This window comes from Cynocephalus volans, chromosome 2, assembly GCF_027409185.1.
Source record: "Cynocephalus volans isolate mCynVol1 chromosome 2, mCynVol1.pri, whole genome shotgun sequence".
NCBI lineage: Eukaryota > Metazoa > Chordata > Mammalia > Dermoptera > Cynocephalidae > Cynocephalus > Cynocephalus volans.
The window spans coordinates 68,459,732-68,486,280 of NC_084461.1; the positions used below are offsets into that span (position 1 = coordinate 68,459,732).

Consider the following 26,549-nt stretch of genomic DNA (forward strand, 5'->3'; position numbering starts at 1 on the left):
TTTGAGAACAGGCCATCAATTATTGTTATTGTAGATGCCTAGCACTGCTTACACCACAAGAATGTATTTTTCCTATCTAGCTGTAATTTTCTACCTATTAACCCCAACCTCTCTCTATCCCCCTTTCACTCCCCTTCCCAGCCTCTGGTAATCACAGTTCTATTCTCTACTTATATAAGCTCAACTTATTTTTAACTCCCACGTATGAGTGAGAACATGAGGTATTTATCTTTCTGTGCCTGACTTATTTCACTTAACATAATGTCTTCTAGCCTCATTCGTGTTGCTGCAAATGATAGGACTTCATTCTTTTTCATGACTGAATAGTATTCCATTGTGTATATATACCACATTTTAAAAATCCATTCATCTATCAATGAACACCTAGGTGGATTATATATCTTGGCTATTGTGAATAGTACTGCAATAAACATAACATGAGGTGCAGGTATCCCTTCCATATTCTAATTTCCTTTCCTTTGAATAAGCACTCAGTAGTGGGATTGCTGGATCATATGGTAGTCCTATTTTTAGTTTTTTGAGGAACCTCCATACTTTTTTCCATAATGGCTGTACTAAATTACATTCCCACCCAAAATGGTTTTTAACCTTATTCTGAACATCATGGATTTGATCAAAATCATTTACTTTCTATGGATATATAAGCAATATTAGAAATACTTGGACATAGTTTTAAAAATGGAATAAATGTCTTGATTGCTGACTGTAAAGCTACACATGTTCATTGTAAATGATTCAAATTATATAAAAATGTAGGAAGTACATACCCAGTAATATAATCCCTCAGGAATCGCCACTGTTAGCTATAAATTTATTTCTAACTTGCAGAAGCTTAAGGACCAGAGTTTTAAGTGAACTTGTGTTCTCATGCTGGATTACATTTGTTCTCTTTGCAAAAACATAGAGCATAAACAGCAGGAAACACATTATAATAAAAACCAGAAAACTGAAAATGAAAATTTATATAAAGGTACAATAGATACCAATAAGACCCTGAACCTTTACATTTCCTAGATGTTTCTGGTGTTTTATGGTTTTATAGGCAACAGATAATCTTTGGAGAACCTGCCAACCTACAGTATGTGTTCTTACTGCTTTACTAGGGGTTTGTGAGATCACTGTAATGTACTGGTTTTCCATGGCTTATGATAAAAAGATATATTCAGTAGCTTAAGGGTCTTTTTTTTTCTTAGAGCAATTTACATAATCTTTTAAATATCTGTGTACAAATCCCTTCTCTGGATGACTACCTGGGTGTGACTATATAGTATTGAAATCGATCATCATGTGTGGCTGTTTGAAGCAAATTTATTAGGTTAATTATACCTCATGTTTCTTTACTGATGATCATTTATTCACCAAATATTATTAAGGGCTTTCTGTGTGCCTGGTACACTGCTAGGATCGAGGCTATAGCAGGACAAGGCTGGCAGGGAAGAGAGACACATTAACAGACAACCCTAAGGCAGTGGGAGAGAAGAAGGTGCACAGGGCTATTGAATCCCAGAAGAGGGAGTGACTCCTTTCTGCCAGAAGGTGCCAAGGAAGGATTCTTAGAGGAACTGACATTTCAGTGACATGAGTCAATCAAGTTCAGTAAGAATTTGTAGGTGCAAAAGGGACTGGAAGGCAGAAACAAGGTATGTCAAGACAGAGATGCACTAACATTCCAAGACCCCCAGTGGATGCCTGAAACTGCTGACAGTTCCAAACCTATATATACGTAGTTTGTTTTTTGGATCTGATAATCGAAATGGCTACTAAGTGACTACTGCATAGGAGTGTATACAGTGTGGATCTGCGGGACAAAGGGATGATTCACGTCCTGGGTGGGACAGAGTGGGACAGCATGAGATTTCATTACATTACTCAGAATAGCATGCAATTTAAAACTTATGAACTATTTATTCCTGGAATTTTCCATTTAATATTTAAAACGATGGTTGACCACAGGTAACTAAAACCGCGGGAAACGAAACCGCAGATAAGGGGGGCTATGTATATCACTGTCCTCATTTTGTCTATAAGGAAACTCAGGCTCTGAAAGGTTAGATAACCTGCCCAAGGTCTCACAACTGGAGTTACTACTTGGAGGCATCAGGATTCACATGCAGGTCTGACCGCTGCATAGACTACACAGCGTGAGGCTGAGGAAGGAGCTTGCCTCCTTAGGAGAGTGATAGTTGATGTGACTGGGTATGGTGTGCCTTGGAAGAAACAGGCAGATATGAGGTAGAACACGGAGAATCATGGAGAATGGGGCCAGTTTGTGAAGGGCATTTTCAACTTCCATAAGATTTGCTCTTAGAATTTGAGAATGCCAGCAAAGGTTTGTAAGCAGACATGACAGCTCAGATCTGTCTTTTAGAAAGAAAACTCTGGCTGCCATGTTTGGGATGGAAGGAGCTGGAAAAGACCAGAGGCAGGTCACACGCCTACCCTCACTACACCTAGGTGTGCAAAGGGAATACTTTTTAAAATTTGATCTTTCTCCTTAAGATTCCTTTCTCACTGATTAAGTGTAAGACAAAGAATCTGCCTTTAGTTGAGAGTAATAAACTGAGCTCAGTATTGGAGTAGTAAACTCCAATAATGTAGAAGGCCTCTTTGGTAATTTGTTCTTCCCTCTGTGCCTCACAGGATGGTATCTCAGTGAAAGGGGGCTTTGTGTCCTTGAGGTTGTGTGGGAGTGTGAGTGTATCAGAGGGTGGGGGTCCTTACTAGTGCTGATTGGGGTCTGGCATTGTTCTGGCAGCCTTGGGCATCCGGTTGGCATCTCTTGCTGAAGCGTGTGGCTGCTGTAACTTGTGGTCCATTTTGCCTACTTGGCACCCCTGGGCTCTTGCTGGGGCTGCCCTGCCCCATGAGGTCAGACAGTGCACTGCCCTCCACAGTATACCTGGGACTGTCCATACCACATAGAAGCTGGGGGAGGCTCTGAATAGCTAAATTCAGGCCTTTTCCTTACCTTACTGCTGTGACACTAATTTTATGATTTACATGATATGCTCACCACCTCTGTGGGCACACCCAGGTTGTCATGCGGGTGGGGGTGGTCCGGAGGTCACTTTGAGAGAGGATATCCTCTAGAGCCTCAATGGGAAAGAGGTACAGAAGCTCCTTGGCTTTGGCTTTATCATCAGCAGTCTTAACTCTTCACCCTTTTTCTGGAATTTTGCCCGGAATTGGGGAGAAGCTATACTGTATGTGTCTCTGTCTCTTTCTGCCTTCTCTGCCTATCTCAGACTTCTTGTCCTCTGCACACTTATCCTTGTGTTCCCAACTCACTGGATCTTCCCCTAGGTCATCCTGACCTCCTTCCTGAGGGCCGTTACCCTGCCACTTCGGGCTGTAATAACAGCTGAGATACAAGGAGGGAGAGAGACCAACAGTGAGATAAAGACCATAAATTGGAAAGTGTTTCAAAGCTGTCATATCTGTTATCCTGGTTATAAAGCTTTTACAATAGTCTAGGTGACAGATCATAAATGCCAGAAGAGATTCCTAGGAGGGAGCACTAATGAAACCACCTGGATGGGGCTGAGAAGGAGGAAGAAGTTGAGGGTAATTTGGGGGTTCCTAGTTGGGGCACCTGTTGGATACAGATGCACTTGACAGAGGAACAACACGAGGAGAAGGAAGGGTCGTGAAGGCAGGGGACAGGAGGAGGGATGTCAGAGCGCTGGAGGGAGGGAAGTAAGGTAATGAATGGGTTCAGTGACATGATTGGAACATAGTCTAATGGTAAAAATATGGGGCTGGCTCCTAGGGGAGGATCTATCTGGCTGGAGAAATTGATTTGGGAACAGGTAGGAATATCCAGGGAGGAAAAAAGAAGAGAAACTCACTGTCATTGTAGATGTTGAATTTAAAGACACGAACAAGGTCATCACTCTGTTTTAACTCTTCCTTTCACTTCGTGATGACCCAGTACTTTGTAATGTCTCCTCCAAGTTCCTGCAGCGGGACCATCAGAGGTTGCAGAATACCGTCAAGGGTGCCTGCTGCTATTTTTGATACCCAAGAGGACCTTGTAAAGACCCAGGCCCAAGACATAGATCCATGGCACACTGAGTGAGGACAGACTATTCAAAGAAGACTTTTTGATGAGTGGCTAAAAATAAATAATTTTCAGGCACGTGCAGAGGCAGTGTTTAATTTTTTATGGTTGAACTGAATTTGTTAAACTGACTCCCGAAAATGTACAATGTACTTCTCATGACTCTTTCCATCATTGTTATGCCTGACACGTGGTTTAACCTTTGGATGTACTCTGTTAATCTAATTGCCTTTCTGGTTTTTAAAGGTGGCTTTTAATTGGGTTCCCAAGCAGCAGCTGCCGTGGAGGTGCCGGTTGCAGCCTTTTTAGATAGATTGGGCCGGTTCATTAAGTGTTTCTTCTCCCCAGACAGGGCATTTGCGCTTGGATGACAGCCAGCAGTTACTAAAATGCCATCAGTTATAGGATTGCCCTTTAAGCCACTGATTTATTATTTTATTGAGTTTTGACTCTTTTCTCTCAAATTTAGATGGAGCTTTACTGAATGCAAGGCTAAACTCAGTGCTTCCCATTCTCAGTGGCCTTTTCTTCAGGTTATTTTCCCCAAGTGTTCAGCATTTAGTCCTTTGCCTGAACTAGAGGTTTAAGAACTAAAGGCAGCTGTCATTTATGGGGCTCAGGATTGTGCCTGGGGAAGTGTGATGGATTATCACAGGCATGGCCCAGAATCGTCAATCACCGATGACAGGTGTAGGTAACCTGAGAAGTCTCTTAGCCAATTTTTTCCTTTTTGGTAAAATTCTGCTGAAAATTCCTATCTCCAGGACTAGAGGTTAATAAGATTATTGACCTGAAGGTTTTTAATTCATTTGGAGAAAATGCGTGAGTAACTCACACTGAATAAGCAGAACTGGGGTGAGGGGACAACCGAAGAACTCTGTTTTTGTCTTTGGTTCTCTTCAGAGCAGCTCTGTGGTGCTGGTTCTGTTCATACCCCAGGATGAAGTCTTGGGCAGGCTCACTGTATTTTCTGATCATTCTAGTGTAATAAAAAGTTCTCTGGTCACATTTTCCTCACGGATAGTGTCTGTCTGGTGATTAATCTGTCAGGCCTCGGATAGAGTAGTTTAGAGTGAAAGCTTCTCCCATCCCTGGCTGGAGCTTGCTGCTGGGAAAGTCAGGTGCTCGCGGCTCCTCCTTCCCTGGCTCTCCTCACCGGCTTCCTGGGCTGCTCTGGCTCTCCCAAATTGGGACCCATCTGGCATGGGTTTCCTCTGTGTGTGGCTGGTGTTGGCAGGAGCCCCTCCGTTGCTGGGGATTGCCCACTGAGACACAGGAAATGCATCTCCTCTGCTCAGTCTCCTGTGATCCCCCATCCATCCCCTTGGCATCGGGCAGGACTCCTGCAGCCTCTTTCTGCTGCAATCATTGCCCCTCCGGGCTGCCCTCTCCGCCACTCTTTCTGCTGCTCTATGACAAGCCCAGTCTGGCTTCCTTGGGTGTGCCCAGCTTCTGGGCCACAGGAAGCACTCCCCTTCATTTGCCCTTGGTGGGAGTGTTACTTCCCAAATGCAGCACTCTCTGCTTTTAGCCTTTTAGGTTCTCACACAGGGCCAGGCACCAACTTGGGAAAACAGAGGAACTTGTCTGAGCAAGTTTCTTGGAGCCCCTCTCAGTAGCCTGAGGTCAGGAGAACAGCATGTCCCCTTCCTCAGGGTGTGTGTGGGGACAGGTTAGTAGGGCTGGAGGCCTCAGTGCACACAATTCCCTATGAAGAATGTTCTTTAATCTCCAAGAGTTTGGCCATTTCAAATTTAACCCTTTTATGCCCTTGAGTGAGTAAAGGTCAAAACCATCCAAATCCAACATGGTGGTTCAGCAACCTCATCTTGTCACATGGGCATTGGTCTCCATTGTCTTCAGGCAGCAGCCAAAACTGAAACACCCATTTTAACTTTCGGTTACATTGGAAGGCCATTATGATATGATTCTCAGATACAAAATACAGACTGCTACTGTCACCTGTAGCTGGGGCCAGTAGAGTGGAAAGGGTCTCCAAAGTCTTTTGCCACCTCAGATTAATTACAAATGGAGGTTTTTCCCCCTCACTGAACTAGTTTACCTATTTGATAACCTGTTTATATTTTCTATGCAGGATCAAACTCACTCCCTCCAACTCCCTCCCACCCTCCCTCCTTCCCCCTCTCTCTCCCTCCCTTCTCCTTCCTTCCTTCTTTCCTTCTTTCCTTCCTTCCTTCCTTCCTTCCTTCCTTCCTTCCTTCCTTCCTTCCTTCCTTCCTTCCTTCCTTCCTTCCTTCCTTCCATTTCCTTCCCCTCTTTCCCTCCCTCCTTCCTTCCTTCCTTTTGTCCAAACTTTCTTTCACCCTTCCTCTTTTCCTTCTATCCTTCCTCTTTTTCTCCCTTTCTCTTTTTTTCCCTTTCTCTCAGGCCTCTGTTCTTTCTCCTGCCCATTGGCAGAGACTTTCATTCTTCTCTTCTCTACGTAAGCTCCCCTGATGGTCTCTCTAGGGCCAAGACTGTGCAATGTGTCCCCCAAGGAGCGTTTTTGTCTCCTCATCCAAATATTTGCATAGGAAATGCTGCCTCAGTCCTAGCTGGGATTTAAACACATACCCACACTGGACACTGAGCACAACCTGGCACTCATAACCCCAACTATGTTTGCCTCACTCTCAATACCCCAAATGTACACACAAACATAAGAGAAAGTAGGCAGAAGGGAGATTGGTGAATGGGAGAGAGAAGGCTGAGAAAATGATAGTGAAGTAACCAAAGGATGCTGCTGCAACTCCAGGCAACTTCGCTAATGCAGCTCATACAAGCAGGAAATCCAGGTAAATTAATAAAAAGTATGACTAATAGAATGATTTGAAAAAGCTGCATATGTATTCTTAAAGATTAGAAGGCAATTTTTAGAAGGCAGATGGCGGGTTGAATTTACTTTTTTATACTTCAGAGGCCTAATACAATGTTTTATCAGTAGTAGCAGCATCTCAACCAACAATTATTGAATAAAGGACAGATCATGCAAACCAGCTTGTTAAAACTGAAAAATTTTTGGAAAAGATGTTTTTTAATGGATAAAAATGACTAGAAATTAGTAAACCCAAGAATTTGCATGTCAGTATTTCCCCCACCCCTTAGTGTCTCACTGCTTATTTTTTTCCTACTGTTAAAAATTGAGATATAAATCACATACCATAAAATTCACCATTTTAAACTGTACATTTCAGTGGTTTTAGTACATTCAAGTGGTTGTGAAACCATCACCATTATCTAATCCCAGAGCATTTTTTGTCAATGCAAAAAGAAAACCCAGTAATGGTGGATACATGACATTTATACATTTGTGAAAACTCATGGAATGTACAACACAGAGTGTGCCCTACTGTAAACTATGGGCTTTTGTTAATAATAGTGTAGAGTGTATCAATATTTGTTCATCAGTAGTAACAAACGTACCACATATATGTAAAATGTTAATAACAGAGAAAACTGTGTGTGTGGGAGGAGGTACGTGGGAGTTCTCTGTACTTTCTGCTCAGTCTATTAACCCAAAGCTGCTCTAAAAAGAAAGCCTATTAATTAAAAGTAAAAAAATAAGTAAACTTCACATCCATTAGCAGTCACTACCCACCCCCCCTCCCTCTCAGCCCCTGGCAACCACTTATCTACTTTCCATCTCTTACATAGGTGCTTTTAGGAAGCATGTAAGCAGTTTGTTTTGGTAGTTACGGAAGATGATGCTGAGAGTTCATACATTAAAATGTCACGTCCTTATAACCCCCATCTGCCCTTGCTCTAAACCTCATTGAAAGATAAAATATGCTTTAAAAAATTATAATGGCATAGCTATTTATAAAACAAGACAAAAGTCTTGATGCTCTAAAAGTATAACAAAAGTACTTTCTGCTGTGCAAAAGCTGAAGCCCAGGTCTGTGAACTCTGTGTCAGGCAGAGGCAGCTGGAAGTTTGATTACTATGGGGCAAAATCACTGAAGAGCATCCTAAGAATGGGCTGAGATCAAAGTTAGGCTCAGAGCCGTGAACTGGGAGCTATTGTGGGATTGCCCTGGAACAACACAATGGTGGCTTATCTGTAGTGGCTGAGAAATCAAAGAAAATTATAGAGAGAACTATCTGGGTGGAGAAGTTCAATGACTATATCAGCAACATCCCAACATCACTACAGGAGGGGAAATTTGACCTGCCAACCACAGACCTGGTTCTGGTCTGGGAGTCTTGAGGGGCCAGGAAGATAGACAGATATGCAGCGTGAGGGAGCAGCTCCCACTCTATATGAGCCTGCAAACTGAGATTCTAAAACACAAGAAGATGCTCAGGAAGACATCCAAAAGACTGAACAATCAAGAAATAAATTATTCTCAATGAAATTCAAATTATAGACTTTAACATGAATATGTTTCAAAAGTACTCTTGATTATGTATGATTTAAAAAGTACATTTGGGAACCTTATAAAGATAAATGAAGAAATACCATCCATGAAAAGAACAAGAAATTATAAAACAAAAACAGGTGGATACGAATTGGGGACAGATAGATATAAAAATGATTCCACTAGAAACTGTGGAAATGAAAAATTTTGCCATTAAAATTAAAGAAAGCTCAATAGTCTAGGTAAGCTTTAGACTAGGTACAGCTGAATAGAGAATTAGTGAATTGGAAGAGACTCTTAGAGAATTAATCCAATACGGAGAGAGAAAGAAATGAAAGATATGAATGTAAAGGTGGTGTTAAGATATATGAGCAATAGATTGAAAGATTTAAACATACATCCAGTGGGAGTTACAGAAAGAGAGAATAGAGGACATGACAAAGAAGCAGTATTTGAAAGATTAAGGCCGAGAACGCAAGCACTGAATTCAAGAAGCTAGGAGAAGAATCACAGAACAAATACCCAAAATACTGATGAAAAAAGGAATATAGAGAATAAATCAATAAAACAGAAAAGCGGTAGCAATGACCAAGAAAGCCTACTTCTTTGAGAAGACAAATTTCTAGTAAGATTAATTTTTTTTAAAAAGACACAAATAATATTAGACACAGGAGACACATAGCAACAAATACTGTGAAGAGTACTCTGAACAGCTTTATGTCAATAGTTTGAAAACTTAGAATGAAAAGGACAATTTAGAGGGAAAACTTTTTCATTTTGGCTTTCTTTCTTTTCCTGGTACTTACTTTCATATTTTAAAATAATATGTTTATAGTGCTATTTATTGGATTATGAATTTTAAGTATTTCTTTCTGAATTATTATGGTTAAGATTGAGCTCTATTTCTCTCTGCTGCCTGTCTTTCCCATTTTCTGTGTATAATTATATAATTAGCTTTGGTTAAATCAGTAACTGTTAGTAACAGTATTATGGCTTTGGAAATATTGTTCACTGCAGAGCTAAATAGTATGCCATGGTTATTTTTTATTTTCCAGGTAAGTTTATATTTTTTCCTGCTGTGAATAATTGCTTTTCTCCCCCCAACCTCTCAACATTTGCTTAGTTTTCTATTTGCATGTCCTTATTTTTTGAAAAATATTTAAATGTCTGTGCCACTCTTAACTATAATTTTTTCACAAATATTTAAGGACATTATATATCTATTCCACACATTTTATCTTTTTTTTTTTTTTTTTTGGTGCCTGGAGGCTTCCCTTCCAGATCCTTCTAGCTTTTTGTCCCAGTCGGGCTGGTTCCTCTGTAGGCTTGCTTTACAGCTGTCATGCTGAGACTTTCTTATGTTGAGTTCCTGTGTTAGAACCCTGGTTTCCTGAGCCCTACATATTCCTATTTCTTAGTTAATCCCTTAATTTGCAAAAGCACTAATATAATAGCTTCCTTAGAAAGGGATTCTGGGTGGTACATTTTTCAAACTGTCTAAAAATATTTATTGTGCCCTAATACGTGATTGATAGTTTCATTGAACTCAGAATTCTAAGTTGAAAAAGTTCATAGAGAAATAAAATTAAAAGATGATATCGATCTTTTCCATGAAGATCTCATAGTCCATATGGACTGTTCTCATAGTTCATAAATTGAAATGTGCATATCTTTTATATTCTTCCTGTTTTTTCTTTGTCTTGTTTGATTTATGTATTATTGAGAAAGCCATGTTAAAATCCAATATAATGATGCACTTTTCACTTTTTCCATTTGGTCAGTTTTTTGCTTTATGTATTTTAATACTGTATAATTAGGTGTGTATAAGTTTAGATCTGCCACACTTTCTAATTGAATCTTTTATTGATATAGTGACCCTCTTTATCACAAACTATCCATTTGACATTATAGTCTAATTTTGTCTTTTGGTTAGTGTTTATTTGTTATATCTTGTCTATTATTTTATTGTTAATGTTCTAGTTTTTATATTTTAAGTATATACCTTTCAAACTACTTGTATAGTGACTCAATTTTAATTGTATTTTAAAAAATAACTTTAAGCCTATAGAAAAGGTGTAAGAAATAAAATACAGTTAAAAATGTAGTTACTGTAAAAATAACACAACTACAGATGTTGTAAATATTAGGAAATCTATTAATATAACTTATCACATGAATAGGCTAAGGAGAAAAGTCACATGATTATATATTAAGGATATTATCCTTTTTATACAAAATGCATATATGTTTCCAGTTTGTTATGTTGTTATGTATAGCTTACACTCTTTTTTTATGCAGAAGTTCTTTTATTTTTATTTTTCTGCAATCAAATGATCTACCTTAATATTTCCAGATTTTGAGTCATAGGACAGTTTTTCTACTCAGAGGTACAGTGGCATTCACGTATTTTAAAAAACTTGTATGGTTTATTTTTTTACATTAAAATTTATGATGCATTTGGAAATTATCTTGATGTATGGTGGTTTGGGGGCAAGGAGTTTTTAGTTTTTCTAGTCTCTATTACACAGAGATGGCATCCCCTTATGTGTCCTGGTGTTTAGCATGGGTCTTAGTTCCAACCTGGTGCCTTGCATAGGCTCGAGACCATATGTCCCAACCTCCCTTGGATGTTAGAACTCCATCTCCTGTTTACTACGGGCCTAGTATGTTACCCCTTGGTGCAAAAATAATTTTGAAATTCATGTACAGTCTTTTGATAATATGCATTTTCACGAACTTTTTGAAGACCCTCATAACTTAGATTACACCTCTACCAAAAGAAACTCTACTCATGTCTTAGCCTCCAGAATGGCTGTTACGTTTCCCTTCCCATGTCAAGTACAATCTGTTGTAAGTGGCACTCTGGAATACTGGCGTTGAACGGAATTGCGAGGCTACCTATGGGCTCTTAGGAAAACAGGGTCATAAGCAATTGGTGACTTTTGCTAAGGTTGCAGGAGAGGCAAATGGCAGCAGCTGGACTGTGTAATTATAGGCATATTGCTTCCCAGAGTAGAGAATAGATGTAGAATAGGTCATAGAATTAGCCACTGCAGTGGTATAGACTCGTGTCCCCCAGCTTTAGCATACCCCAAAAAGGAAAAAATTTCAAAAAAAACATGTTAACATTAATTTATCTGCATAGTCAGGCTTGTGAAACGTTCTTTTTTTTGTACTTGGATAAAAAGGTACATTATAGTAGGGTTGTGGGTTGACTCTTACTGAAGGGTGTTAAGATGCAGTCTATGGTATCTTCTAGGTTCAAAGTCATTACCAACTGGACCCGGAGTGTTATTACATTTTGAGCTATATTTACATAATGCTGATGCATTTTGTAAATGTATATCCTTTGTAGGCAAATACTATATTATTATGCTGTTATGCTTGAAAAATAAAACTAAACTTGTTTTTTTTTTTTTTTTCAGTATTACTTTACTGTTCTTTTTGGCCATGAAGGTCAGAAACCACTGGAGCTGCGCTGTGAGGAGGAGCAGGACGGTAAAGAGTGGATGGAGGCCATTCATCAAGCCAGGTACGGGCTCAGAACCTCATGTGTGATGCTTGATTGTCTGGGTCTTGCATTGGGGTTATCACTGTTGGTGGTAGTTTGGAAGAGCTTGCAATTTCAAGATGCATTTCCCCTTGGTATACCTCCTTGCCAGTCATGTGTGAGACAATTATTTGAGCTTTCTGTGGCTATATTCCAGCTAAAGATTAAAGATAACAGATATAATAATTAGAAGTAGTAGTAGGAGTCACTTTTGTGGATTTCTTCCTATGTACCAGACACTATTCTAAGTGCATCTCAGCTGAGGAATTTATTAAACATAATGACTCACTTATCCTGTCAACACTCTGTGAGAGGGGGATTATAATTACTTCCTCTCTTACAGGTAAGGAAACTGAGGCCTGGAAGACTGGTTTGCTTGCCTGAGGTCACACAGCTAGTAAGCAGCAGAGCTGGGATATGGGCCCAACTGAGCCTACATTCATAAGCCCTGCCCTGTGCAGCCCAGCTATTGAAAAGCTGATGACAACCTCTATCTAGAGAAATAGAAGAGTGTGATTTTATTTATTTATTTATTTTTTGTCTTATTCGTGACCATCACTCAGCCAGTGAGTGCACCGGCCATTCCTATATAGGATCCGAACCTGCGGCGGGAGTGTCACTGCGCTCCCAGTGCCGCACTCTCCCGAGTGCGCCACAGGCTCGGCCCAGAAGAGTGTGATTTTACCTCCTAAGAAATGCCAGGGAGGTGGAAAGACATGCAGAAGGTCTTAAATGGGAATCAGAAATTTGAAAGAGATGCAAGGCAGATCCCTCTCTTTTATTTTTCCTATTCAGTTCCTATGTCTGCTCCATTTTTGCCTTCAATGGCTCCGGTGCTCACGGCTTTTTGACTGTCTGCTCCCTAATCCAGGCTGTTGTGCCAGACTCCCTGCTCTCTTGTCTTGCTCATTTCCCCAGTGTTTCAGGGCAAAACTTAGCTGTGGCATGTTTTCTTTCTCTTCACCTGACAAGCGTTCCCTTCTATATGTCTGTTGTCTCTCTAATACCCTCCCCCGCCCGGCTACCCCCACAAGCCAGCTCTCATTGGCCCCCTCTGCAAATCGCAGCAGTATTTGCATTCTGTACTGCACATGGAATTCCTAGCAATTTAGATGACTTTTTACATATTTCATGTACGTAATTTCTGCTTCATGAGCGGGATTGTATGCACCTTGCGGATGAGAAAAAGGATTGGGGCACATTCCCTTCTGAATGAAGCGCATTACTAATTATGTAGTAGGAGATCAGGACATGTTTTCAGATTGATTATAAGAAGAATGAAATGTTTGTTCTGAGTGAGCTCAGGCTTTTCTTTGAACCCTTCCCCTCTTCCGCTCCCCTCCACTCCCCTCTCTCTGCTGCTACTTTGGATTGACCACCTTCTCCATGACAGGCAGCATGCTGAGTGCTTTACCCACTTATCTTTTTATATTCTTCCCAACAACTCAGTAGGGTGTTGTTAACCCAGTTTTACAGATGACAGGACAAAAATTCATGATGATTAAGCAGATTGGCCCTAATCTAACACAAAGTGGTTAAGCTGCAGAGCTGGGATTGAAACCTAGGTCCATCTGACTCTGGAACCTTTAACTAATGTTTCATGTTGTACTTCTAGTTATCTTCTCTTTCACTCTTTAGATTTTTATTGTTCTATTTCTTTTTCTCTTCCTCCATTCAAAGATGAAAACGGGTTCATGTGAGGTCAGGGTTGAGAGTAGAACATCTTATTTGCAAGGTATTTCAGTTCCTTTACTTTCCTTCCTCCAAAACACTTCTCTGAGAGGCACCTGGTTGGTAACCAAATGCTGCTGTCCATACTGTCCCCAGGGCATGTGGTCCCCAGGGCAGCTTACCCACGTAGTGATCCAGGCACGCTGTCTAGCCGTCTTTGCTCTGTCAGGGTTTTGCTCCAGACTTAAGACTAATGCAGATCGGCTTGCTGTAGAAAGTAGGTCAGGTCCTCAAAGGTGAAAGAAGCATCAAATTGGGAAGGTAGAGCCCTTGGGTTATTTGTAGACACAATCTTTATGGCCATTTTTATTTCTTTCCACCTGGGAGTTCAAATGGCGTACATAATTTAAAACATGTGTGTCTGCCCATCTTTTTTATTGCAGAAAAGCAGGTACCATCAATAGCCTAAATGCCTTTATAGTACCCAAGCAATTATCTTGGTGAAACAAACACAGTAAGAGTTACTTTAAAGATGGTTAGATTTCAAGTAAGAGGTCTTTCTTCTCTCTCACGGAAAACATTTTATCATATATGTGGAAGTGGGTCAGTAATTATTTGGTGGTGTTTGACATATGATCAAAACCAGGGCATGTGTGATCTTGTTAGGAGACAGATTTTAGAAACCACCTAAGTGGTTTAGATGATAAAATGGCGAAAATTCTCCTCTCCTTTGGATTTGAAGACTTGGTTAATAATTCATCATTTTTCTTGATGTCCTGACTGGTTTGCTTTTCCTTTGACTTCAGGCTTGGGACTGGTTCTTTGATGACTTCTTTTAACCTGACTACTTTATACATGAGTTGTTGTATTTGACTTTTTGCACTGAGATGCTTCTTAAACTTGTTTTCTAAACCAGGCAAGATTGTTACTTTTTCATTTAAGTTTCATTAAGTCAAGTTTTTGGTGTAAATTTGAATCTATGAAATTTACTCTGATTTTGTTCATACATGAGCAAATCCAGAAAGTTAATGAAGCTGATTCAGAGAAAGAATTGGTCAATCATTTTTCCTTGACAGTGTGCTAATAAAATACAATTAATTAATTGTGGTTGGTTGACTAAACATTTCATCCTCAGGGGACAGTCTGATGGCCTTAATTTGGTACTGTTGCCTTTTTAATATAAAAGTTTCAAGTACTTAATAATTATGGTTTTATTGATCTCTCTTTTTAAAAGTCTGAATTTGTGATTAACTGATGACTAGTTTAGCATGGGACTGGTTCTTTTCTGAGCTACAAATCCGCCTGCAGATACTACTTAGAAACAAAGACCGCCCAGATCCCTCTATTGGTCACGGCTGTTTTTCCGGGATGGCTTCTCAGTACCAGTTTGGAAGTGCTGTCTTTGTGTGCCTTGAAAATCACATTGTTGCTGCCAGCTTTTGTATCACAGGATAAAATCTACTTGCCCCAGTTTGCCTTCAGAGTATCTTTGGGTCATTTCCTGGAACATTCAGTCACACGTTTTCTCCTTAAGATCTGGCCCAGAAAAAAATCCTTTTGGAATTAACATTCTTCATTTTGAAGCTTTGACCTTGTCCAAGAAGCTAGTTTTAAAGTTTTCCTCACTGTTGGCTAATATTACATTTTTAGAATACTGGCACACTTAAGGTATTGTTCCATCCCATGTTATGGCATCAGTTCATGGGAAGCTGTTACGATGGCTCGGTCTTGTTTTTGTCTGGATGAGTTGAGGCCAGAGTATTCTATTTTATGTTTAATTTATTTTTTAATTAAAACAACAATTGATTAAACATATTTATGGGGTACAGAGTTGACTATCAGTATTTGTGTACAATATGTAATGAGCAAATCAATATTATTAGCATGTTCATCATCACAAATCATCATTATTCTTTGTGTTCCTTACCCAGTTACTTCCTAACCCCACTCTCCTCCCACTTTGCCACCTCTAGCATCCATAGGTCTGTTCTCTTCTGAAAGTTCAATGTATTATTGTGGTCCTTCCTTCCTTCCTTCCTTCCTTCCTTCCTTCCTTTTTTCCTCCCACTTATGAGTGAGGACATGTGGTATTTCTCTTTCTGTGTCTGGCTTATTTTACTTACCATAATTTTCTCCAAGCTCATCCATGTTGCTTCTAATGGCAGAATTTTATTCTTTTTTATGGCTGAGTAGTATTGTGTATATATACATTTTCCTTATCCAGTCATCTGTTGATGTACATTTAGGTTGGTTCCATATCTTGGCTATTGTAAATAGAGCTGTGATGAACATGGGAGTGCAGGTGTCCTTTCGACATGATGATTTCCATTCCTTACCCAGTGGGATTGCTGGGTTGTATGGCAGTTCTATCTGTAGTTGTTTGAGAAACTTCCATACCGCTTTCCTCAGTGACTGCACTAATTTACAGTCCCACCAACAGTGTAGGGTTCCCCTTTCCCCACATCCTCTCTGCATTTGTTATTTGTTGATTTTTTGTCATTAGGGCTTATTGTCTGAGAAGATATCTTTTCAGTGTTTCATCTGCAGAGTCTCAGCAAGACTAGAAGATAGTCTTGACCTGGAAGAGGATTCTGGTGTACATCTTCCAGGCCTCTTCCTACTCTGGCCTCAGCATAAGACCCACAGGTCCTGGCTATGACAGTTAGGAAGAGAGGAGGAAGGTGTTCCAGAGTTGTAGGGGATAGACGCCAAAGGACTTTGTGACTACTTAGATGGGGACAGTATTAGACCTGGGTGGCATCTAATACATTTCTGAGGCCCCTGACTTGGATGGTGTCACTAACTGGGAGAAGAAATGATGAATGACGGCAGATCTGTGGGGTAAAGATGGTGAGCACTGACCAGGAAAGGCTTCTGCAGGGAACCGGAAGGGTATGATTGATGGCTGGGAAGGGACAGTGGGGTGCTGTGAGACACTGATGTGATCTTTCTGCCCCTTGGCATGTAAAGCGAGAGAATGAGTATCCAGGGGACTACGGGAGAAGTGAGGTGCGCACACACACACACACACACACACACACACACACACACACACACACACACCATGGTAACTGCATCAAACACCTCTTTCTCTGAAGAGAGAGCTGGGTTTGGGTTTCTACCAAGGTTGAGGTTGGGGGAAGGTTTGTGAAGACGTGGAGATGTTGAGCATATTGTACCTCGTACAGAGCCCCATCGAGTCACATAGCTTTGCTCACCCTGCTGGTATATGGCTTAAGTGTTCAGTGACACTGTCCCACTATCTTTTGCCTGCTTTCCAATTCATCCAACTGAAACTCTGCTCAAACCTCTACCTCGATTTTCTTTCCTCCCCTCAGTGTGTGTTTTGTGCAAGTGGATCTTAGGCTTTCCTCTCACGGGAGGGCATTCCAAGGGAAAAAGGAATTGCACATATGCTTCCATTCCATAAATCTCATGTCACATTGAGTTTGGCAATGGCTTGACCTAACCCTTTCTTTCACCCTGACAGTCCCTAACTTGATGAGCAGAGTGACTTAATCCTTCAGTTAAATCTTTCAATTAAGCTCTGTTCTCTTTCTGTAAAAAACGGCTCTAATCCAGCCCTTTTTAGTCTGTTTTTATCTATAGTCAATCTGATTACATATCCTTGAGACAGCTGTTGTTCATTCTCTCTCTCCTCCTTCCTTAAAATGTACACACACATACATGCACACACAAACACACACACACACACACAAACGCACACACATGCACACCATGGTACCTGCACCAAACCCCTCATGCTTGTGACCTCATTCTTTTTCTTTGGACAGAGGCTTAATTTACAGCAAAGTATGTAGTAAAAAATCTGTACAACACTAAAGGCCACTGTGTGTATCATATTATCCCCATAAAATCAGCCCTTTATGGAATGTGCATGGAGAAATCCCTCACAAATCAGAAAAAAAGTGATTACACAGAAAAGCTGAAAATGTTTCACGTGTCACAGCAAAACCACAGGACTAGAAAATTAGAAACGGGCAGTGATGTGATAGCCTAAAGCAATCCCAAAGCCACATTTTGTATTCTTCTTGTTACAGTAAGACTACTTTAAAGCTGAAAATGTGGATTGTTTTCATTTGAGATACATTTTTTTTTTTTTTTTTTTACTAAAAACTTCTTTCAGGGCTTTGCCTCCAGATTTGCCATAATGAAAGAGAATTCAACATTTCTTTTCCTTAGAGCCCTCAAAGCTCCCCTTGAAAGAGAAGAGGTGGTATGGTTGTGAACTGTGGAAAAGTTCACTGATTTGATGGTTATAACTTGTTTTGTATAGAGAAAAGTTGGGTTTGAACTTCCTTATTTATAATCCTTTGTTAATACGTTTACCTGTCGGTTATATTTCCTACTCCTCACAGTGTTTTTGCTTCAAATGCTCATCGTGATCTCTAAGTGTCCAGCTTACACTGTGGTACGACCTCCTGTCTGCACTCACAGAGTGGGCTCTGGTCCTCATGTGCACACCGTCTCACCCGCAGGGGGCAGCTCTCCTCAGGACTGTCTTCACCTGCCCCAGGAGCACCATCTCTGGTTCAGGCAGATCTCCACCTTGGGCTTTTTCTTTTTGATTTCTTGCTCCATTAGTTATTCCATTTCTTTCTTATATTTCCAGTCTATTTGCTTTTCACCCCTCAGCATTTTTCCTGCATGAGTGGGAATTTCCTAAAAATCTCTCCAGACTTAGAACAAAAATGAAAAACTTTCCTTAGGCCCTCAATCCTCCTCTAGCTCCTGTCTTCCCTTGCACATGCAGCCAGGCTTCTCGAAGAAATGGTCTGGTGGTTCTCCCTAGGTCTGCAGCTCCTGCTCTCTTTCCAGCCCTTTGTGGTGGGTTTCTGTCCCTACTCCACTGAAACTATTGTCATCTGGGTCAACAATGGCTTTCCAAAACTCTTCTTTCTTTATGTAACTTCAACTTTCTGTTTATATTTACCTGCTTTTGAGTTACACAACTAATACATAAATGCGAACTCTCTAAAAAAGAGAAAAGTCAGACAATGCAAAAGTATGTATAATAAATAGATATAGTCCCATTCACATCCCCCACCTCTCCAATTCTTCGAGTCCACTTACTTCCTCAGAGGTATTTACTGGTAACAGTTTGGTGTGTATAATTCCAGGTTTTTCTATACATTTACACATGGATAGATAAAACGATTATACGATTACGTACTCTTTTGTTTACTACATTATTCTCGACCTTTTTACACTAAGTTGGAGGTATTTTTTTTAAACATCAGTGTAGACATCTAAGTCTCATCTTAAAATTTTCATTTTCCTTTTGTTTCTATAGCATCTGTCACTCCTGATTCCCCTCCCTTGCTAATTTCTTCTGCTGCTTGTGTTCTGTCCCTTTCTTCCATGTTGCTGCAGTGTAGGGCTTTGCTTTTTGCTCTTTCTCTCTCCTCACTTGGCTCTACTCCCAAGACTTCAACTATGTGGATAGAGGCAGCCTTTCTCCATGTTTCTGTATGCTGGGTGCACCATGTACCTCTTTTTGCTTAGTCATCTTGACAGCTCATGAAGTAAGTGGTACTATTCCCACTGAATCTGAGTCTTTGAGAGATGAAATAACCTGAAAGCCACCAGTCTAGTAAGTAAGTGGCAGAGCTGGGATTCAAGTCCAGGCCAGGCTAATTTCAAAGCCTGTCTACTTAACCACCAAGAAATAATACCGCCATTAGGGGTAGAAATTCACAAATATGTATTTTCTATATTGCACTATCTATATCTCATCTCCCCCTGGGTGCTCAGAGTTACTTGATAGTCAGCAAGTCTAAAACCAAACTCATATTTTTCCTTAAGTGGTTTCTTGTCCCCTTTGTCCTCTCTAGGGAATAGTATCCTACACACTCAGTCACTCGAGCCAGCAGGATGTCATCCTGCAGCAGCCTCCGGCACTGCTCACATCCAGTCAGCGGCCACTGTGTTTCTACCCTGCAGCATCACTGGTCTTTGTCCCTCTCGGTGTCTGCGGCAGTTGCGCCTGGTTCGACATCAGTTGCCTGGACTTTCGCTCAGCCGCTGCCCCCGTCTTTCTTCCAAGTTTGCCTCCTTCTGATCTGTCCTCCACATGGTTCCCAGAGTGCCCTTTCTAAAAAGAGCATCTGATCTGCTGAAAGAACTGCAGGGTTCCTGATTGCTTTTAGTTATTCTATTCAGTTTACTTCTTATGGTAGAAAACTTTAAACATACACAAGGGAAGAGAGAGTCATATAATGGTCCTTCATATTGCTTTAAGAAAAGAAAATATTCGTACATTTAACTGATATGTGTCACTTCTCCACCAAATGCTAGGCTCTGCCCTGAGCTCTGGGTATGGTGAACAAGCAAGGCCCCTCCTGAGCTAACCTGGACTTCTCGTGCTATCCTCTCCTTGTGTCCAGGGCTCCAGCTAGAGCAACCATATACAGGAATTTAAATGTGCTGTGATGCCCCTTCCAGTCTGACTTATACCAACTCATCTTTCGGGACGGAGCTCTCAGTCATCATCATCTTAGTCTCATCATCTTCCCGGATCCTCTTCCTCTGCCGGCAGGAAGGATTGACCATCCCTTTCTTTGAGCCTCCACTGTAACCTCTTATTTCTCTCCAAGCACCTAAGAGGTTATCACATTGATTTGTTTACATGTCTGTTTCTCTCTGTCAGCCTGAATTTCTTCAAAGCAAATTGTGTACTACTCGTCTCTTGTCCCCTGCCCCTGGCACAGTGCCACATTGCTTTTCAGAAATGTGTGCACCAATTTAATCTCCTTCCACCAGGGCAGAAAAAGGGTGGAATCACTAAAAAAAATCTTTATTATGTTGATGGGTGAAAAATAACATCTTGGTATAATGAGCATTTCCTTGAGTCTTGATGAGATTTTTTTTTGCCATCATTAATATTTGTCTGTATTAGCTATGTGAATCGTCTCATATCCTTTCCTTATTTTTTTCCTATTGGTGTTTTCCAATCAGTTTTTAAATGAGCTGTTTGTATGACAAAGATAGTATCCACTTGTATTTTATATTCATCGTAAATTACCCTGCAACTTTTTTTTTTGTATTGTAATTATGTCTATGGGATTTTTTTTTAATTACAATGCAATAAAAATATATTGCTTTCGGGGGGAAGTTGTTCCATTGCTTTTTAAAAATTTAATTTTTTTTTAGTTGAGATATATTTCACATACCATAAAATTAATCATTTTAAAGTATACAATTCAGTGTTTTACTAGAATAGTCAAAAGGTTGTGCAGCCATCACCACTAATTCCAGAACCAAAAAAGAAACCCCATATCCATTAGCAGTCACTCCCTAATCCCCACTGCCCCTACTCCTAGCCAACTGCTAATCTGCTTTCTGTGTCTATAGATTTGCCCATTCTGCACATTTCATGTAAACAGAATCATGCAGTATGTGGCTTTTTGTGTCTGGCTTCTTTTACTTAGCATAATGTTTTCAAGGTTCATCCATGTAGCATATATCAGTAATTCATTCATTTTTATGACTAAATTATATTCCATTGTATGGATATATCACATTTTGTTTATCCATTCATCAGTTGATGGACATTTGGGTTGTTTCCAATTTTCCTATTATGAATAATGCTGCTATGAATATTTGTGTACAGGTTTTTGTGTGAACATGTTTTCAATTCTCTTGGGTATGTGCCTAGGAGTGGAATTGCCAGGTCATATGGTAACTCTGTTTAGCCTTTTTGAGGAACTGCCAAACTGTTTCCCACAGTGGCTATATATTCCCACCAGCAATGTATAAGAGGGTTCCAATTTCATCACCTCCTCACCAGCACTTGTTTCCATTGCTTTTGTGCTTAGAGCCTTTGTAGTGGAAATTAAATATGGGAATTTATAAACCCTTTTAATCCACTCTGGTTTCATTAGTACGGTTATATATGAGGGATCTTCAAAAAGTTCATGGAAAATGTGTACTATAAAAAAAGCTATGCATAAACTAATAATTTTTTGCATCAAAACAAACTCATTACTAACTTGTTATAATATGTATGAATAAGGTAGTTTGAGGCATTGAAAAGGTTTGAAAAGAGCTTCTATCAGAGCAACATGAATTCTGCTGCTAAAATTGAAGCAAGAACAAACATCAAATTTATGGTGAGGTGTGGATAGAAGAATGGTGACATCATTGATTCTTTATGAAAAGTTTATGGGAACAATTCCCCAAAGAAATCAGCAGTTTAAAAACGGATAACTCATTTTAAGAAGGGACGAGATGATGTTGAAGGTGAAGCCTGCAGCCACAGACCATCCACATCAATTTGCCAGGAAAAAATTAACCTTGTTTGTGCTCTAATTGAAGAGGACCAACAACTAACAGCAGAAACAGTAGCCAGCACCACAGACATCCCAGTTGGTTCCACTTACATAGTTCCGATTGAAAAATTAAAGTTGAGCAAACTTGCCATTCACGGGGTGCCAAAACTGTTGCCCCCAGATCAGCTGCAGACAAGAGCAGAGCTTTCAATGGAAATTTTCAACCAGTGGGATCAAGATCCTGAAGCATTTCTTCAAATAATGGTAACAGGAGATGAAACATGGCTTTACCAGTACGATCCTGAAGACAAAGCACAATCAAAGCCATGGCTACCAAGAGGTGGAAGTGGTCCAGTCAAAGCGAAAGCAGACTGGTGAGAGCAAATGTCATGACAACAGTTTTTTTTGATGCTCAAGGCATTTTGCTTGTTGACTTTCTAGAGGAAAGATAACAAAGAACTATAACATCTGCTTATAATGAGAGTGCTTTGAGAAAGTTAGTCAAAGCTTCAGCATAAAGATGCTTGGGAAAGCTTCACCAGAGAGTCCTTCTTCACCATGACAATGCTCCTGCTCATTTCTCTCATCAAACAAGAGCAATTTTGCAAGAGTTTTGATGGGAAATCATTAGGTTTCCACCTTACCGTCCTAGTTTGGGTCCTCTGAATTTCTTTTTGTTTCCTAACCTTAAAAAATCTCTAAAGGGTACCCATTTTTTTTCAGTTAATAATGTAAAAAAGACTACATTGACATGGTTAAATTTGCAGGACCCTCAGTTCTTTAGGGATACACCAAATGGCTGGCATCATTACTTACAAAAGTGTATTAAACTTGATTAAACTTGATGGAGCTTATGTTGAGAAAGTTTTTATTTTTAATTTTTATATTTTTATTCCATTTTTCCAAGAACTTTTTCAAGTCCCTTCATATGTACTCTTGGGAAATTATTTTTGTTGATCATAAAGAGAATTCTACCAATACGTATATGCACATTTGAAAAAAAAAATAAAAGTCTCAGTGTTAGGAATGAACCAGTAATATCTATTGTGATATAAACATTTTCCTCAGTTTTGTAATGTAGTAGTGTATCAGGGATCTTCAAAAAGTTCATGGAAAATTTTGTATTATCTTTCAATTTCATTTTTCCATGAACTTTTTGAAGTAGACTTGTATTTACTTTTAGAAGCATTCCTTAAAATTCCTTTTTCCCAAAGTAATAATTTTGCCATTATTGACCTGTGTCTTCTCTCGTAACAATATTTTGCCTGTTTTTTATATTTAATTGTGCTTTAGAAAGGATTATTGACAACCTTCAGCACATCCCAAAGTCAGCCAGATGTTTAAGTAATGGACTGCAACTGTGAGCAGGAAAGAAGGAGCCATGTATAGAAGATGGGGTTTCAGCCTTTTAATTTTATTCTTCTTTTTGTTACCTCTTAACTGAGATGCTTGAGTTTCTATTCACTGAAAAGTGGACAGCTTAGGAGAGTAGAGACTGTCAGTTAAAAGGGAGAGAGTCATGGAGGTTATAGTGCTGGAACCCCATACTAATATGATGCCTAAAGAATATTGATTACTCAATGGAGTGGAGATATTGATGTGAGAGAATTTGAGAGCCAGAGAAAGTATGAGTAAACATGGCCATGAGTAAAGCTAGGCAGGACCCCTGGATAGGTAAGGCTGGCCGCTGCCAGTACTCAAAGGTTGCAGAGGGGGGGAGTGTACCGTGGTCATCCAGACTGGGGTTTCCCCATTCCCAAAGACATCATGATTCTCCTGACATGGAGAATGCTGATTCTGAACAGTTTTCCTGTTAAAATTGAGCATAACCCTGGAATTAGAGATTTTCTTTAGTGACCTGTTATATGACTTTTCATCTTGGCTTTTGCTATAGTTCACCCCATAAATGTGTCTTCAATCAAAATAACTGGGATGAGATTCCGGCCCCTCTAACAACTTCTTGCTAAGCTATTATATTTTTTGCCCTTCTATAGAAATAATTAAGGACTGTAATTTGACACTCTGCCTCTTCTCCAGATCTTCATTTGAATGCTCCCTTTTCTCCTGTATGTGGTGGCTTGGTTTTTTATTATAAATATTACACACCAGTATTTTATTTTCATATATATCCCAATCTTGCCATATGTTGGTATTCAACAGATGAATTTTATATTTTGCTTTCATCTTGTTGATTTATGTGACTTGATTTTATTATTTCCCTTGGCAGTGAGAAACCTTTTTTTTTTTTTGGCAGGATTTGAACTACTAAGCAAAAATATATTTTTTTAAAAAAATGGAAATAATGAGTAGGTCAGGCAAAAACTCTTAAACTTGAGCACTGTCTAGTAAATGGAAAATGTAATCAGCTAAAACATGTATTGGAAATATAGTAGAATAGAAATACCATTGCTCTGAAAAATATTGAAGGGATGCCATACGTGAATTTTTAATTGATTTGACACAATTCTGGAGTAGACATTAATTTACTAGTGGGATATATAAAGAAAGCTTTGTGGTACAAATTTGTGGGTATACCCCAGTAAGAGTAGAGTAAGAGTAGTAAGCTAGGGAGCCCCAATGAAACAAATTGCATGACTTGAAATCTATTATGTAAAGAAGAATAAACCAGCAAAATAAATTGTATTAGATGACTTATTTCATTTGACAATGACTTTTCATTTGAATGACTATTCTGTGCCAGACCCCATGCCAGGTGCTCAACTAGTGTTTGACATTTTTGCCTGGATTACTGTATGCAATAGCCTCCCCCACGGTTCTCACTTCTCCCCCTATGCTCCCCCACACCCTGCCCCCCCATCTTCGTCTTTTCTTATCACAATAGCCAGTGTGATCCTGTTAAAAAGTGAAATCTTGTCACACCTTTGATCATCGTTTACATCTCACACAAGGGGAAATCCTGAGACTTATATCGTCTACGTGCTTTAGAACTCTGTTTCCTCTTCTACCTCTCACTTACTCTCCTCCAGAAAACCCGCCACTGTCATTCCTCAGACAGGCCAGTCCTGCTCCCACCACAGGAATTTTACACTTGCTGTTGCCCCTACCTGGAATGCTCTGCCCCCAGTCAGCCACATGGCTCACTCCTCCAGGTCGTGACTCAGTGGCCATCTTCTCAGTGAGCGCCTGTCTTGCACCCTGGTTACAATTGTGACCCCCGTTCCCCACTTCCTATTCTACCATTTTTTCCTCTTAGTACTAATCACCAGGTAACATACTATATATTTTTTTTATTAACTTTATTGTTTTTCACACGGACCAATGGAACAGAATAGAGAACCCAGAAATCAACCCATACACCTACAGCCAACTGATCTTTGACGAAGGCACCAAGGACATACACTGGGGAAAAGACTGCCTCTTTGATAAGTGGTGCTGGGAAAATTGGACATTCATATGTAGAAGAATGAAACCAGACCTGTACCTATCGCCATGGACCAAAATCAACTCAAAATGGGTTAAAGAATTAAATATACATCCTGAAACTATAAAACTCCTAAAAGAAAACAGAGGGGAAGCACTGCAGGAAGTAGGACTGGGCATAGACTTTATGAATATGACCCCCAAAGTACAGGCAACCAAAGGAAAAATAAACAAATGGGATTATGTCACACTAAAAGCTTCTGCACAGCAAAATAAAAACAAACAAATAAAAACATGAAAAGACAACCTACAGAGTGGGAGAAAATATTTGGAAAATGTGCATCCAACAAAGGATTAATATCCAGAATATACAAGGAACCCAAACAACTTAACAATAGAAAAACAAGTAACCTGATTTAAAAACGGGCAAAGGAGGTGAATAGGCATCCCTCAAAGGAAGATACACAAATGGCCAACAGACACATGAAAAAAGGCTCAGCATCACTCAGCGTCTGGGAAATGCAAATCAAAACCAAATTGAGGTATCGTTTCATAACAGTTAGACTGGTTATTATCAAAAAGACAGAGAATAACAAATACTGGCAAGGGTGAGGAGAAAGGGGACCCCCTCCTCCACTGTCAGTGGGAATGTGAATTAGAGCAGCCATTGTGGGAAATGGTATGGAGGTTCCTCAAACAACTACAGATAGAGCTACCATGTGACCCAGCTATCCCACTGCTGGGAATATACCCAGAGGAGTGGAGATCATCATGTCAGAGGGACACCTGTATTCCCATGTTTACTGCAGCTTTATTTACAATAGCCAAGACCAGGAACCAGCCCAAATGTCCATCATCAGATGAGTGGATAAGGAAAATATGGTATATTTATACAATAGAATACTACTCTGGCATACAAAAGAATGAAATACTGCCATTTGCAGCAACACGGATGAACTTAGAGAAAATTATGTTAAGTGAAATAAGCCAGGCACAGAAAGAGAAATGCTGCATGTCCTCACTTATATGTGGGAGCAAATAAATAAATAAATAAATAAATTAATAAATAAAGATACAACAATCACAATAATATGTTGAACTTTTTAAGAGAAGAGAACAGAATTGAGGTTCTGGGGTTGAGAAAGGGGACAGGGAGGGGGGAAGTGAGAAATTGGTAAAGGGCCATGAAAATCAATTACATTGTGTAATGATGAGGT

General features: G+C 39.8%; 1 protein-coding gene across 2 annotated transcripts in view; it reads left to right on the forward strand.

Annotated features, from left to right (window-relative positions):
- The window catches only part of RASGRF2 (Ras protein specific guanine nucleotide releasing factor 2), a 249,645-nt gene that overhangs the window by 65,628 nt on the left and 157,468 nt on the right, over nucleotides 1-26,549 (forward strand). For both annotated transcript variants that reach the window (XM_063083210.1, XM_063083216.1), the window contains exon 2: nucleotides 11,865-11,971. In XM_063083210.1, coding sequence (XP_062939280.1) covers nucleotides 11,865-11,971 — 107 coding nt within the window. The remainder of the gene's footprint in view (nucleotides 1-11,864; nucleotides 11,972-26,549) is intronic.